This window comes from Morchella sextelata (assembly GCF_020137385.1).
Source record: "Morchella sextelata strain SCLS chromosome Unknown scls_3, whole genome shotgun sequence".
NCBI lineage: Eukaryota > Fungi > Ascomycota > Pezizomycetes > Pezizales > Morchellaceae > Morchella > Morchella sextelata.
Window position 1 is genome coordinate 2,312,928 of NW_025408618.1, and position 16,205 is coordinate 2,329,132.

The following is a 16,205-nucleotide window of genomic DNA, read 5'->3' on the forward strand; positions in this document are numbered from 1 at the left end:
AAAGGTCCTTCATTTGCTCACAACATCGTGATCATGCAGCTTCATCGAACCCTTAGATTCATAAACTGATCATAAGTACACTCACTCACGGGGTGAGTCACTTTGGGGATGCCAAGGTAAGTAAATACTGCAAACATGGTCATCAGAGAAGATCCGCCATCACAGCTGATAAGCGGGTATATCTACATGTGGCAACACGGCTAACATAACACTAGTATTATTCCACCTTTATAGCTGTGATGCAGGTACCCGAGATCTTCGGTTCTAAAGATGCAAATTATAGCTGTTATTCCGGCACTGGCCGCGAGCCTGATCCCAGCTTCAAAATGGCCCGACCAGATGGAGTTTTCCAGCTGATGCTATTCGATTTCGCCAAAACGCACATGACTACTCAGATATACTCATTGAGGAAAGAGCTTACATCTATAGCGGAGATATTACTATTTTGCCACATCACTGATCAGTTTATTTTGCGCCTTTAATTAAGGCATCCTGGGTCTGGTGGTTTTTAAAGCATCGGGGGCGGTATTTGAGGGAATTTGCAGACCCGTGCAGATAATACATCTTGATATTCCCATGGCCCCTATACGGCCCAAAACTGGTAGATACTTGTATGTAGTAAAGGGCCCACGTTGTACATATTGATTTTTTTGTATTCTTCCACATAGCGGTTGAAGGAACATGTACTGTAGATGCCATTGTATGTATGACCGAATAGGGTAGGTATTGCTAGGTGGAATAAAACAGCCTACAAGTATGTACTCTAAGTTTTGGATATGGAGGTGCATGTGCGACCGCTTATGTAGGATGTAGGTAAAGTACCTACATGTCGGTACTCATGTAGGTACCATATCTAATCTTGATCTGCAGCATGCATAGGGCTTGCTTGGCGGAAATGACGTGATTGCTGACCTCTGGGACTGCAAGGGGCGGATGAATAAGAGCTTGAGGTTTTTTATGCTCAGCTACTTATCTACATGTGTGTTTGTACATACTCTTCAAACATCATCGTTATCGACTTTTTATTTAAACATCTCGTCCTCACAATAGATTTAAATTACGACAAACACTTATCTCTCCAATAGATCACTTCTTAATAATAACTGCCAGCCCTACGGAAACACCTTATTTCATGCACTCCGGGAGTTGTCAATAATCCTTTCTTCTTTCACGCATCCCCACAGGCCTACCATCTCAACTAAAAAAATTTTATCAAATGGCCATCCTCTTTGCTGCTTCTCAACACGATTTCCTTGCCCTTGTAATCTCACGCCTTCTAGGCTGGTCTTACTTCCTCTGTTGGTCAATATCCTTCTACCCTCAGCTCTTAGCTAACCATCAACGCCAGTCCGTCACCGGGCTTGCGGTTGACTTCTTTGCTGTTAATGTCCTCGGGTATATTTGTTACACTATATCGTCATTTCTCTTTCTTTTCTCACCAACTGTGAGAGATGAATACGCTCGTCGACACCCTGGTGCTGAAGAGCCGACCGTAAGGTGGAATGATTTGGCATTTGCTGTTAGTTTATTATGACCCCTTCATGCCGATTAATAAGCCAGTTTCTTGACGGAGGTTGAGTTGCTAACGACAGTAGGCACATGCGCTACTCATAAGCTCAATAACTCTATCGCAGTTTTACTTCTGGGGTTACAAGAGGCATTCATCACAGCGTATGTCGCGGACTATGAGTGCTATCGCTATGAGTTGCGTTGCCGCCATAACTATCGCTGTGCTCCTCGCCCTTAGTAATAGCAACTGGGAATGGATCGACGTTGTGCGTATTTAACCACTGATTTAGAGAGAGCGTTACATCATATAGTCGCTAATTCAGATCCATGCCCCGTGTGCATTTTTTTTGTTTAGGTTTATACACTGCAATATGTTAAGCTCTTAATATCCATCGTAAAGTACATCCCACAGGCGTATCTTAATTATCGACGCAAGGCAACCACTGGGTGGTCAATACATAACATTCTCCTCGATATCTCTGGTGGTGCGTTGTCGCTTGGGCAACTAGTGTTGGATTCAAGTTTACAAAGTATGTAAACCCCAGTGCTTCAACCACGCCATGCTGTCCATAATTCCCGAATAACTATGATGCTAAACTATATTTATAGATGACTGGTCTGGCCTAACTGGTAACCCTATCAAGTTCTTCCTTGGTCAAATTACAATCATCTTCGACATCCTATTCATAATCCAGCACTACATCCTTTACCGTCATGCTGGGGCCCCACGATCTGCTTTTAATTCTATTGAGCGGGGTTACAGCGCCATCTCTACGAATCAGCCTTTGCCTTCGGCATCGTCGTCTTTAGACCAAAACCGCCAGGTCCCTCGCGATGGCGCGGTACAGCATAGAGAAGAGTGTAGAGGCCTGTTGAGCTCGAATATCGGCAAAACGATCAACGATGAACCTAATGTCGGAATTTAGACGTTCGGAACCTAACACAGCATGGGGATTTATCTCATTTCCCGGGACACTTGATGACACAGGTTTCAGAGTTCTTTTTCATGGGTTATGGAAAATAATAGAGTTGAATGAGTCTCTATTTAGAGTTATGGGGTCTCGGAATTTTCTTCTTTGGTGTTTCTGATTAAGGCGTGGCATGATACCCTTTTTATCCATTGAAATTTAGCATGCAAGTTTTAGAATATTCCCTTCTTTGCATACATGTTATTAGGTGTTTGTATAACAATATGCTAGACCAGAATTTAATCATTTTCAATTCAGGTATCCGCTATAATATACACGATGATTTGGTTCACTTATAATTATAAAGTATCGTCATGCAGCTAAGAGGGCGGCGGCCACGGGATACACCTCAAATATAGCTATCCCTCGTCAAACAAATTTAAAAGGTGGTTTTCATCTCGTTTACCAGTTCTAGAGGGTTGCAATTAAGGGAATCTGATTGCTAGGACCGTCGTAGATTTTGAAAGGTATTTTCAGGAGTGGTTTTCTCATGTACCACAGCCGGATCCGGAATACTGCATGCACCAACGAACAAGGAGCGGATTTATATGAAAATCTGTTTATATATAGTTACATATGTATATAGACATAAGCCATCAACCCCACCGTCGCAACCCCACCGTCGCAATCAACCCCACCGTTATTTCCTCCAAATGGTGCATCAGTTTTAAATACCGTTCTACTGACGGAGATCGAGTAAAACGGTGTTATTTATAAGTGCCCATTCCCAAACGGGCTTTAAATATATTATATCAGCAAAGTGGTTTTTTCATGAACTATCACTCGCCTAAACAACCTAGTACGTCGCTCAAAGCCTACATGTACTAATTGATTGATTAATCGCGCCAAACGGACGTACATTATATGCTGGCCGTCTAACTACATGTACATGTACTAGTACTAAATACATACACCTACACCTGGGTATCCAACCCTTGGCCTCATTCAGAGTGTATTGCTTTCTGCAGAAGCTAGCTACGACCCAATTAGCCCAGTATACAGCATTTCCCTACGCCGAGAGCGCGCAGGTGGCCGGTCAGGGCCTCGGCCATGTTGAGCCTGAGCTTTCTTACCGGGCTAGATCTAGCTAGCTAGACCCGAGGATTATCCAATTGCTTCATGCTCTGTCACTCGATATAGTGATGCAGTGGGCTATGCCAACTCGGGAAGTACTCACTCTGATTTCTCCAAAGTATTTATATATTACCTGGGCGAGATAAGCAGGATCACAGTGCGCGCGTTTACGTATAATTAAGTACTTACATGTAGTATATCTTGTCGCAGGAATTAAACATATATGCAATTGCCCTGCCACAGACCCGCAGAAAATTAAAAGTTAACAGGCCATCAGCTACAATCAATCTATTCTACTTAAAATAATATAGTGCATATATTTCTGAAACTCTTAAACCTGGTCCACCAGAAGACAGAAATGGGGACGCGCCTTGGCAGGGTGAAGTATGTACTTTAGGCTTTTAATTTCTGCTTGGCCGGAGTATATATCAGATCTATAGATCTAAGAATTCTAGATTCATAGAACCACACGCATCCCTTCATTCAATAGTTACAATTGGCACCGACAAAAAATTCCACATTCTCAGTCTTGAGCATGAGGAGTCGATAGCATAGTGGCACAGCTCCTTAATTGTAAGCCAATGTTCTCAAAAATAAAAAAACTTCGTTTTGCACCTACATGTAGGTACTCGTGCATGCAAGCGCCATGGGTACGCCGCGACTATCTATATAAAAAAGTGCAACGCAAATTGCAAAGAGTGTCCGGGGATCCAACCTATTCTTGGGGAAATTTGTCTTGTCAACTCTCAAAATGTAAGCTTATGGAGTTAATAGATCTATAGGTTTATAAATGTGGATATAGGCCTGTAGCTGTGGACCGTGCGTACGTACTAAGAAGTTGTGATTAGGCTATTAGATATAGGTCCCCGAAATGCTATATGAGGCCGAGTATAACATGTAGTATTGTACACACAATTTCTATATATTACCCCCTGGATAGGTATTCCCAGGTCTAGGTCTTTGCAGAGTGTGGTGCGCTCTAATATATAGTTATATATATACTAGAGCTTTTATGAATATAATACTAATAATCTGTGTACATGTATGTGTTTGAACTTGGATGTTCAATACAGTTAAAAGGTTAGGACCCGATCGAATCAAAATTATAGGAAGAGTTTCGACCTATATACATGCATGTATATAGCTATATATATGTATATAATGTATGCGATTAATGTAGAGTAGCAGCAGAAGATCTGCGTTACGTAACTACAGTACCAAAAAAGCGGGTGGATCCAGTACCATATCTGGCAAAATACCGTAGGGTTACGGTATTGTTACGGTATTGCTACGGTATAATAGTTAGGATTCCGATTTAATTCGGAAGTTTTGCACAATTCCGTATTGGTACAGTACCTATTACATCCTCTTTTTTCGTACTGTATTGCTATCTAATGACAGACAAGATCAACTCATCTAAACTATATAGTCTTCCTCATCGTCACCAGGAACGTTTTCTATTGGTTGCGTACTATTTCTAATATTGTTTGCGTATCATTACACAAGTAGACAAAGAACTACTCCCGAGATGGAAGGGAACTGGCATTAAAGGCATGTAGCTATTGCAATTGATGGATATAAAAGAACAAACACTGACAGAACTACAGCCATATTTTTATATATCAACGTCGAATTTCCCTGATAGCATTTTATCATGAACTACATGTACATACTAAAGCTACTTATTGAATGACTTAGAGTGCATACTAGAGCTAATAAATCGCAGATTACCTATATGATCGTTTGGTGCGCGCCTGTACGTTTGGATGACCCAATGATCCAGAATAACAGCAATAATCTAAGAAATTACTATCGCAGTACCGCCCGCACCTTCATTTCCTCACCACATTTGGGCGGCCGGAGGCCGCACTCCACTTGTAATTTATATATAGCCATTGATAGTCGCTCGGCGCATGTTCTGAGAAATTCAAATATTCGGATATTCTAGCCATTTCAGGACAGTGTGCTGTCCTCCTAAACCTACGAGGTGGTGAGATACATGTATATATATATGTATGTACCTCAGACGCATGATTTCAACAGGCGACCCTCCAGATGACAGAAGAATACTCGGAGGCCTAGGGTTACCGAGAATCACATTGAAATGTGGTGGCACGAATATTTAAGAAGTCCCGATTATATTTCACTGATATCCATGGATTTCTCAAACCCCTGGCTCCGTCACGCGTGTAGTATATATACATACATGTAGTACTAGGGGTGTGCCAACTCGCGACCGCGAGTTGTACGTTGAATTATGGGTATCAAATAAAATTTAATTCTCCCTCTACAATCATGAGGGGCCTTCGGTCCCATCCTCCTCCTCTCGTGAGTGCTCAGTACTTTGATGTGTCGTGCTGACTAATCAACATCCCTGCACCCAACAGCCAATCAGACCGTTCCAATAATAGAAAAAATAGAGACAGTACATTATAGATGCTATCTCTAGATTTTGAACCAGAGCGCTCAGCTATATAGTACTTCCACGGATTAAAAGAGCCATTAATGTTTTGGAGGACTACTGAATAATTGACGATACAAGAGATGGTTGATCCTCACGATCAGTGAGGCGAGATACAGATCGTGTATGTTGGCATACCAAGCTTTGTGGTCACAGCTTTTTAGTATGTACTCTACCATCAAATATTTTAGATATCGATGAGTTTAGCCTTTCTGAAATTCTGGTTAACTAAACCAAACCAAGACGGATTTTCTCCAGAGTACGCCGGGATTAGTACCTGCAAGTGGCAAGTCAACACATTAGGAAGGTTGCACGTTACTTTAATTGAGGACTGGATGAGGCATAACGCCTAATCCTCAGATCAGGGATGGTGGATGGTTACAGTTACCAGTACTGAAGATTAAAAAGATATTATGAGGGTGTGTAGGTACAGCTAAAAGTACCTACACATGTACTGAGAACCGAACAGATCAAGGCTGAAATTTTATAAAATTTTTATACGTATCACTTAAGTCCGTGCAACCCATGAAGTAGTAGCCATGATGGCTTCAATACCGATAGAAAGAGGACTAGTATATAACGAGCATGCTACAGCACCTCATGTCCATAGTTATTGTTATTAACCTACCCTCGCTGCAAGATAATTTGCCTCAAAGGCGCTTAAACGGATCGAGCATTTTGTATCCGTCCATTGCCGGGCACATGGACATATGAACTGTAGGTGTAGGGTATAAAGGTCATAAAAGTACATGTGCCACGTACGTCACACGATTATGTGCAGAAAGTGAGTGATGCTGTTACTCCTGAGCCTCAACTGCTCCCAACCCTGCAAGATCATACAGCTAGCTGCAGAGCTGCTCCTTACATGTACTCTAGATCAGTGTGTACTAGCATGTATGATTTGGATGCATACATAATTAAAGGACACACCGTATGAAACTAGCTGATATTGTAGGCTTTACATTATTTATATCACCTTCTCGGCCTCTTAAAGAATTATATCTGGATAAGTACATGTAATTATCACGACTAAGAAATTGTGAATGTGTTTATGTAGGTACTTATCGTGCTCTGATATGCTGCATGTATGTACCTGATCGACGTTGCTGTGTCTGGTCTCTTCGCTTAAAAATGGGCTGAGAATTACGACAGGTAGATATCTGGGCATTTGAAACCTTCTTTTGAGCCTCGATTTCGTAACCACTCATCCCAGCTAGATATGGTGTTTTATAATTAGGTACAAGGAGACGTAGCAAGTCAGAGGACACAAGTTCCTCGGTTTATTCCCGATATCGATCCGTCATGATCAACGTAGTATACATAAATATGTAGGTACGTAGGTACTGCATGCGGAGCCGAATCATGATTATACACATATCGTCAATCTCGGTTCCCAGAGCATCATTAGAGGACATATACTTTATAATTTGCCTGCAGTATAAAAATGTGATGTAATAGACACTGTAGCAATACGGAATTAATTTGTATAACCTCTGAGTTAAATCCGAATGTTAATTACTACACCGTAGTAATACCGTAGCTATCCCTTAGACGGATGAAATCGTCAAATTCGCAGCCTGGACCGTGCACGCACTGAGTTGGGTATATCCGTTGCTCTTAATGGTTGATAATAGACCTAGAGCGAATCAAAAATAAGTGTTAGATACCTGCTTAGGCTAGTATTAGCTCAAAAAAGGCAAGCTGCGAATTTGACAGTTTCATCCGTCCAAGGGATAGTCTATTCTAATAGAATACCATATTGCAATTGAGACATCAACGACTGCCTTCTCGCAAGTTCTAAAAATTGTGCGATTTACTGTTTGACAAGTAAGTGCAATTAAACATACTGTATATATTCGATGACCTAACCTAATCGGAATTCGTCTGACTAGCTACCAAAGGAAGGTATGAGAGAAACTTCGAAGATAAAACAATTCCTCACGTTGCCTGTTTAAGTTTGGTAATTGAGAAGGCGTGCAGAGCTGTCCGCTCCTACAGTTCTCCTTATCATACTCTACCTGTCGTGTGTGGTTAATTGTGGTTAATTGGATGAATTTCAATTAGGCCTGGCCGCCGAGGGGTAAAATAACGGCTTAGTCAATCCAAATCGTACGAGCGGTATCGACATAAAAATGATCATATTGGGTCAGACCCGCTCACAAAATTCCGGATTTCGGTAGTATTCAGACCTGGCCTACGTCCTTGGGTTGATTGTCAATGATTGATCCGGAGTAGGTAACGACTTGCACAGCGTGAAACTCACCTCGGCTAGATGCAAACCGAATTGCACTATGCAGAGTAGGTGAATATATAAAAAGCTCTTCTGGGAGATATAGAGTACGTTAGTATAGCACTAGTGCGATGGGCCTTCATCTTTTCCCCCTACCTGGATTGAGGCGGTTACTGGATCATGATTAGATCGTGGGATCACTTGATGAGCATCAACCTCTCGAATGTTACCTAGTATACATGTAGGTACTCTAGAGTAGATGTAAATTACCGTTGGAATGCTTTTGCGGCAACATGAGGCTACAGCATCAGCAAGCAAGACAGGGATGCCAGTCCTTGCTCGGCAAGGCGGCTTAAAAGCGGCTCATGTATGCAAGTCGGCGTTGAACACTTGAGGCTCTCACATCGTGCCTCACCCCCACAATTCTCTCTCGATCTTTGTTTAGGGTGTTAAAAAGCAGAAACTCGTGGTACAGCGAGTTTATCTCACATCGTTCTGTCGTGGTCCAGACTTATCAAATCCATGTACCTACTCCACATATGAGCCGCTAAATAATAAAAGTTACACAAACCTTCGTATCATGTCTCCGAGTGCTCTAGCGTGGTGCCTACTCTACTCCGGAGTAGAGCCAGAGGCTCGTGCCGCACACCATATCTCTCACTATTCTGGATGCCGAGTGAAACATGCATGTAGGTACTCATCAGTAACTTCAAACACTCAAAACGGGCAGCATGACAGCATTTGAACTATCTGAACTGTAGATACGCAGAGACTGATTTCTGTAAAAATCGGGTCGTATGTAGAGTAGAAGGACCCCCCTTTAAATATCGGGCTCTGGATCGAATAAAGACACTTAGATTAAGCTTCTTGGATGGTTTGAATTGGAGAGGAGCGATCCCGCGAGATGCAAATGTTTGCCCGGCTCGAAAACCGATCGGGGAGGACTATGATTCCCTGTCCTGTAACTTGGGTAGGTTGCACGTCATGCGTAGCACCTTGACAAGGAATCAATCCTTAGAAACTCTGTGATGAAGTAAGAAGGGGGAAGTTGTGCATGGTGAGAGGAATCCACTCATCTTCGAACTCGGTTCCACTCCTTAGGCGCCTGAGCCCTTTCCCTCACACCCACAAATCAAATTCACAAAGAGCAAGTACTCGAATGAAGGTAATTTTTAGTGAGCATAGGGGATTATAAATTGCATACTTTACTAACAGTACCAGCAATTGTGTTTTGTTAAGTTATATGAACACTTGGAAGTAAATTTTGTAGGCCTGGGCGGGGGTTTACTTCCTCAGCAGGGTGCACCTCGTTTAAAGTTTCACAACCTAATTGTGTTTTTGCCGGGGGCTGTGCCGGTCCTCTTACAAGACCTTTTTTGTTAATCACCATCCATCAAATCGTTAACGTCGAGTATGAGAGAAATATGGGTAAAGACAAATTACTATAACGTTATGGGTAATTAATTAATTACTGTATTCAAATATTACTCATTTGAAGGTTTTGGCGATTTCCGAAGTCTACCATGTCATGTATTTCTAGAGTACATACATGTACGTACATGTGCCGATATTTGGGATTCGAGACTTCACGAAGTTATTTGAAGTGATGAGACGGGTACTGTAAGATCGACGGTGGCGATATTGTTTCCGTGTAGCGACAGGCCAAGCAATTCGGAGCATAAGAGCCCCATAAGAGCCCCTCATTTTTCGCCGCACTAACACTGCTGGAAGGCGTGAAGTAAGGCTTTGGGGGTGCACATACGCGGGCTGACATACATGCCTAGTACTCAGTGTGAGTAGTAGACTACCTAGACTACATGATAGTACTTGCGATATTGAATTCGAAGAAATACAAACCTCATGTTATTTGTACCATACATACGTCTCGAGTAGCACTCGTCTAGATCATTAGAGGAAACTATAAGGTGCATGTATGTCCAGTGACCAAGCAGACACAGATACAGTATATAGAATATCGTTTTCTTCCATCTATCCAATCCCACTCCAGCTGTTTTCCGAGCCAATCCTCATCTCAACCGCCCCCATCCTTGCTGCATTCTCGACCCTGGTCAATATCTGCTTTTTGAGCCTGCGACATACAGGCTCGTTGCTGCAGCGCGGCTCTTTTCCTAGAGCCGGACCTTCCTTCACGTCCGGTTGTGTCAGATAGGTATTCATGTCCATGATCCTTGCCGAGAATTTGAAGCCGCAAACACGCCAGATCGTTCGGAGCCTCCAACTGACATCCGCTCCCCCACCTCCACATCAAGGTAGCTGCATTGTTGCTGCAGTGAGGAAAGTTGTGGGTAGTTCTTCGCACAAGTACCTACTTACGTTGTAATTCTTTTACCCTCTCATCTTTGTGGTCTTCACCATTCCTTTACTCTCGGCTCACAATTCGGACCATTTCTTATACTTACAGAACGCCGACCCGAACCCGGAAACATCGGTCCCGGTTACGGAACCTTAGAGCTCCCGTCGTGGTCTACAGCCCATCCGCACATCTACCTATCAGCCGCCTTCTTCCTCCTCCTCCTATCACACTTGAACCAACCATATCTTATCCAATATTATTCTCACTTGCCTGGCTGTCCTACTCAGTACTCACTATATGTGGAGCTCGGACCCAGAGAGTTATGCTGGACGTGGCTAGATCTATCTAGTATTCAACATACTTAGTAGTAACAGAATAATCTTGATTGTCAGCCGCCTTTTTTTTTTCTTTTTTTTTTCTTCTTGTGCTGTATTTCTCTGGGAAACATCCTGTCTACAAACGGGACCTCGACCACTCAATCTCAATTTGATACATATTATATCTTTACAAAGGAAAGGGAAGAAAAAGTGCGAGAAGTAAGGGAGTGGGAGGAGGAAGTGGAGGAAGGAAAGCATACAACATAACTAGTGAGTGAAAGAATAGAGCTGATCAAATTCACATCTGCGACAAAGGAAGGAAGGGATAGACACACTCCCCTTTCTAGAGCTGGCTGATCACCCGACTATTGGCTGCTGGAGAGCCGACCTAACGTATGGTTGTGACGCTAGTCCCTAGACTTCAATAGCGTACAAGTTAAGGTCTCGTCGCCTTGAGCCTCCAAAATCCCGCTAAGCAAGAAGTACTTCAAGAGGTCGCGAACTTAGCCCTCCACCCCTCAACTTACGATCCGTCTGTCCTGCCACTCCCTTTTACATTTTCTCTCTCCTTTCTCTCTCTACCTTCTATCTTCACCTTTCTTCAACTACGAACAGACTGCCATTCTAGGTCTTTGTTTCAACTGCTGCTACAACTGCTACCATTACTGCCATTACTACCATTACTACGTCCATTACTACCATTACTACGTCCATTACTACCACTACAGTACTATCACTACTACTACTAAAATACTCTCTTCTCTGTTTTGAGTTGCCCTGCTATATCTCTTGATTAGTCCCAAGCCCTCCCCCTGTTATTCTTCGAGGCTCTTTTACCCACAACACAACCGTTGCAGCGACGCTATCATCCGCCCGTCATCCCTCCCCTCCTTTCAGCCTCTCAGCCTCATCATAGTCGTCATCATCACAACCAAAAACAAAAGGTTTTTGGCTCGACGTAGGATCGTATAACGGAAATCACTGTTGAGAATTATACGATTAGGAAGATCGAAAAAAGCTACGATAACTGTGGCCCGCATTGGCTAATTGAAAGTTCGTTGCTTCTGGAAAGGTTATTATGCTGTGTGCTGTTCGGCGTCATCAGTCGTTGAATACGTCAATTTGTGAGTGGGTTTGCAAGTTTCGTCAATTTGGATCATTTGCTATTATTACTTGTCGTATTTCTTCATTTTTGGAGAAAACCTCCGCTGTAACGGCTAAAAAGTGTACTTGGTCGTCGTTATTGTTCGTGGATTCCGGTTGGGACGGAGCACGATTGGTCGTGCTTTGTGGGGCTCTGTGCTTGGTTCAGAGCCTCAGCATGAGCCGCATCTCACCACTCTCCAGGTTGAATCCATCAACTTTAGGTCCTAAATGAATGGAACCACGTCGGTTATCCTGCTGCATCTCTGTATCTTAACTTGATCGTGTTGCCACTTCTTATGCTCATATCTTTGTGCCTCTACCTTGCCTTTTATTTTCTCATTCAAATTTATTGCCTTTTTCTTTTTCCCTCTCGATCCCCTCTCCTACTGTGCGCGTCCCTTATTGCGATTTCCTCGATTCCCCCGCCAATTTTGATCGGATAAAGCTGACCTCGGTATCTACCTTTTTCTCTTCGTCGCCTGCATAGGTCTTGATTCAGCACCATTCGATTCCCCTCCTTTCTCTGTGCAACTACTGCCAAAAATAAACGACATCTGCGACCATCGCTTCAAGGCTGGCATTAGCTTTAGGAAAGTAAACTCGGATTTTGACATTCAATTTCAGAAGGATAATTTTAAACAAATTTGTTGCCTCTTTACTCAAACCTGGGGTAAGTGAACCCCCGTAACCCAGGATATGCGAAATAAGAATGAGATCTTGCAGAATCTGATTAGGATAGACAATTCAGCCGCAGGGTGCCTAACCCACGGTTCGAAGGACGAATCCATTAGCGGCCTAGACCTCATCAAATCTAAACCCAAGTATAAGAAACCAGCAGATCAAAAAAGCATTGGTGAAGGGCAATACATTGAGCAGTCGCATGCCAACTACAGGTTAGAGCATGCGCTAAAATCTCTCAGACTTGGGACAGAGCAGCGATCAAAGGACTTCCCTAACCCTTCAAATCCTCAAAAATCTGCCGCTCCATCGAATCCCAATTCCTCAACACCTTCAAATCCTCAAAAATCTGCCGCTCCATCGAATCCCAATTCCTCAACACCACTCCCAGAGGCACCACATCAATTAACTTGCGTCTCGCCAGTCCCGCCCCCAAATCCAAAAGACAAAAGACAAACCCCCGAGGGCCTACCGCTGACGCCCTATCAACGACCTCCAATCCAAAACGAGGCTATAGACAAAATAACTACGCTGAATTCCCATCTTTACGATCCTGGACCGGTGGACTCTAACCGTTCCACCCCCACCGTGTCCACTACGTCTTCTCCAGTACTTGAGCAGGCTCACCCGCAGCTTTTCCCTGATAATTATAACCAGGGTGGGCGCCGCGATTCCATTGTATCACAGGATTCTACAGTGGCCCCTTCAAGTCCGCGGCCGAGGGGAATTCCACGCGCATCACGGGGAGACGCCGTCCTTATTAGTTTCCTCGCACCCGATCAACCTCAAATTGCACTTAAAGCCGGCGAGAGCCCATTATTTTGGCTCAGTGGGAGCGAATCTACGGAAACAGAAATGGAGACAGAGAGTGGGGATCATGACAGGCCAGGTGGGGGTGACGGTGACAATGATAGCAGGAGTATGAGCAGACAACAATCCGATGAAGGTGTAAATGACAACGGAAATATGGATAATGGTGACGGAAACTCAACCGATGGCGGCGTAGCTAAAGGTGGCGATGGAGGAGGAGGAGGAGGAGGCGATGAACGAAAAGGAAATTCCGGAGATGGGGGTAAAGAGAAAGGGAATGGGGCTAGTGGGAATGATGGAGAGAATAACGACAAGGAGGAGGAGGAGAAAAAGGAAGAGGACAAGAAAGACAAGAAGAAAAAGGCTAAAGAAATGGAACAGCTGACTTCGGATGCAGATGCAATGGATATTGATGAAGGTCCCAATGAGAAGTCCATGAACGGGGAACAAAAGCTCAAGAAAGAGAATGATGGAACAAATGATGGCGATACTTCTATGGGCAGGAAGGACAGCAATGCCATGGAGGTTGAAGTACCTTCTTCCGAAGCAGCGGTGAATAATCTCATGGCTCTTGCGGGGGCGGCTGGTAAAGATCAACAGCCTTTTTCATCAGGAGCATCGCTTCCAGCAATTTTCCCCACGTCCACGAGTGGTGGGTCATGGGCACCAACGCCTCATGCCCAGTCACCTCCCGGTCAACATCTCAAATTACCGTTACCCAATTCCTCTCCTTCTCTCCCCTCGATAATGAATGCCCCTTCGGCAAGCTCGCCGCCGAATAGTCTTCCTGGAGGCGATGGGAGGCATACGACTTTACCACCAGTATCGTCAATCCATGTTCTTGCAGATATTGCTGAGAAGGAGTCTTCTCAGCAACAGCAAACCACATGGGCTAACAACAATCGTATGGCCCCAAATGCTAGGACGGTTTATCCAACCGTCTCATCCCATGTTAGTGTCGCGCCTTCTAACAGATCGGGCCAAGCCGCCCAATCACCTGGTCTTCCCCGTCCTGCACAGGCAGCCCACGGATACGGCCCTGACGGAAACTCTCGCCCACCTATGCATCATCTCTCGTTGCAGCAGAAACAAATTCTCTTGAGCCAGGAATATTACCCCCCGCAACATCAGCACTACCAGTCTCCCTATCCACCTATAAAAGATGCAAGTAACAACGGGAATCCAAACTCCTTTAGCCCAAACTTTGGACGTGAGCTACCAGGAATCATGAGTTCACCGCCTCCTCCTGGAGGGGCCAATTTTTTTGCGCAGCAACATAATATGCCATCAACAATAAGTGGGCGAAGAGATTCAGCATTTGAATACTATTCAGAACATACACCACCGTCAGGCCCAAGTACAGGAGAAACAATGGCCAGCTCTGATGAGACTGTAACAAGTCCTAGGAACCGTCCAGGGATGCCAGCTGGAACTCAAGGAGCATTATCTGCTGGCGTTTTTAAGTGCGAATATCAAGGTTGCAAAGCTCAACCTTTTCAAACACAGTACCTATTGAAGTAAGCCAAAAATACACCGATCCATAATTCACTGTGCTAACATTTTTAGTTCCCATGCCAATGTACACTCGTCCGCTAGACCCCACTACTGTCCTGTAAAGGGCTGTACAAGGGCAGAAGGTGGGAAAGGGTTTAAAAGAAAGAATGAAATGATCCGCCATGGATTAGTTCATGATTCGCCCGGATACGTCTGCCCGTTTTGTCCCGATAGGGAACATAAGTACCCAAGGCCAGATAATCTACAACGGTATTCTAAACAATCTCTTGAATTCTTGATTTTGATTTTCTAATATGAGGTTTTGTAGGCATGTGCGAGTTCATCATATGGATAAAGATAAAGACGACCCGCAGTTGAGAGATGTTCTATCCCAGCGACCTGAAGGAGGAAACAGAGGTAGAAGACGAAGGCTGGGGGCGTGAGACTTATATAGGGAATTGTTACGATATGGGGCGTTTTACTTTCGTCATGCATTCAGCGACTGTTAATGAGTACATGATTGTTTTCTCTTCTTGCTGTTTCCATATTTATTTCCTTCGGTGTTTTATTTGTTTGTTTTCTTTACTCCTAGGTTTGGGTGTGATAGTTGCAAAGGCTCTGGGGGTGGGTTTTCCATTGATTTCATTTTTCCTTTCTCATTCGGAAATATTTAGTGGGGGAAAAGCAGGAAGAGATATACAGTTAACTGGATGATCAGTAAATTAGCGAATTCAGCTCCTGGAGAGCGAGATCGAAGGGGAAAAGGGGATAGTTGTGCCTTTAATTTCCCGTCTTTTATCTCCTGTTGAATCGCATTTTTACTCCAGAATTTTAGGGCCCACTGGGGTCCTATGTGCAGCTTCCTTTAAAATTTTAGCTCTCTGTATGTAGTACTGTTTTGATTCGAAAAATACTTGGATTTAAGCAACAACATTAAAGTATGGGCTATTTCTTTTTCTTTCCTTCATGGTTGATTGTCAATCCATGTAGCTACAACCACTGTTCGGTATCTTTGGCGTGGGCCCAATGTACATAAGTGCGCAACGGCCCCAAAACATTTCCCAGGACTTAGTTAACGCGCGAGTACGTGTGGGTAAATACAGAAAGTAACATCAATAAAGTACATGTACCGCTGTATGGGGCGGTAAATGTGTCAAAAGTAATTTTACCAACGGTAGTAAATTATTTTACCACCGGTGGTGAA

The 16,205-nt window shown here is 43.7% G+C and overlaps 3 protein-coding genes across 3 annotated transcripts; all 3 read left to right on the forward strand.

Annotated features, from left to right (window-relative positions):
• Positions 1–1,700: 1,700 nt before the first annotated feature.
• Positions 1,701–2,435, forward strand: H6S33_009423 (uncharacterized protein; the record flags this gene model as incomplete). The annotated part of the gene is made up of 3 exons (XM_044840816.1): positions 1,701–1,775; positions 1,865–2,039; positions 2,119–2,435. 3 exons carry the CDS (start codon positions 1,701–1,703, stop codon positions 2,433–2,435), a joined length of 567 nt encoding a protein of 188 aa, XP_044698238.1.
• A 7,983-nt stretch (positions 2,436–10,418) lies between these two features.
• On the forward strand, positions 10,419–10,583 carry H6S33_009424 (uncharacterized protein; the record flags this gene model as incomplete). Its single annotated transcript, XM_044840817.1, has 1 exon — positions 10,419–10,583. One exon carries the CDS (start codon positions 10,419–10,421, stop codon positions 10,581–10,583), a length of 165 nt encoding a protein of 54 aa, XP_044698239.1.
• A 2,132-nt stretch (positions 10,584–12,715) lies between these two features.
• On the forward strand, positions 12,716–15,444 carry H6S33_009425 (uncharacterized protein; the record flags this gene model as incomplete). The annotated part of the gene is made up of 3 exons (XM_044840818.1): positions 12,716–15,024; positions 15,074–15,271; positions 15,330–15,444. 3 exons carry the CDS (start codon positions 12,716–12,718, stop codon positions 15,442–15,444), a joined length of 2,622 nt encoding a protein of 873 aa, XP_044698240.1.
• Between the last annotated feature and the right edge of the window lie 761 nt (positions 15,445–16,205).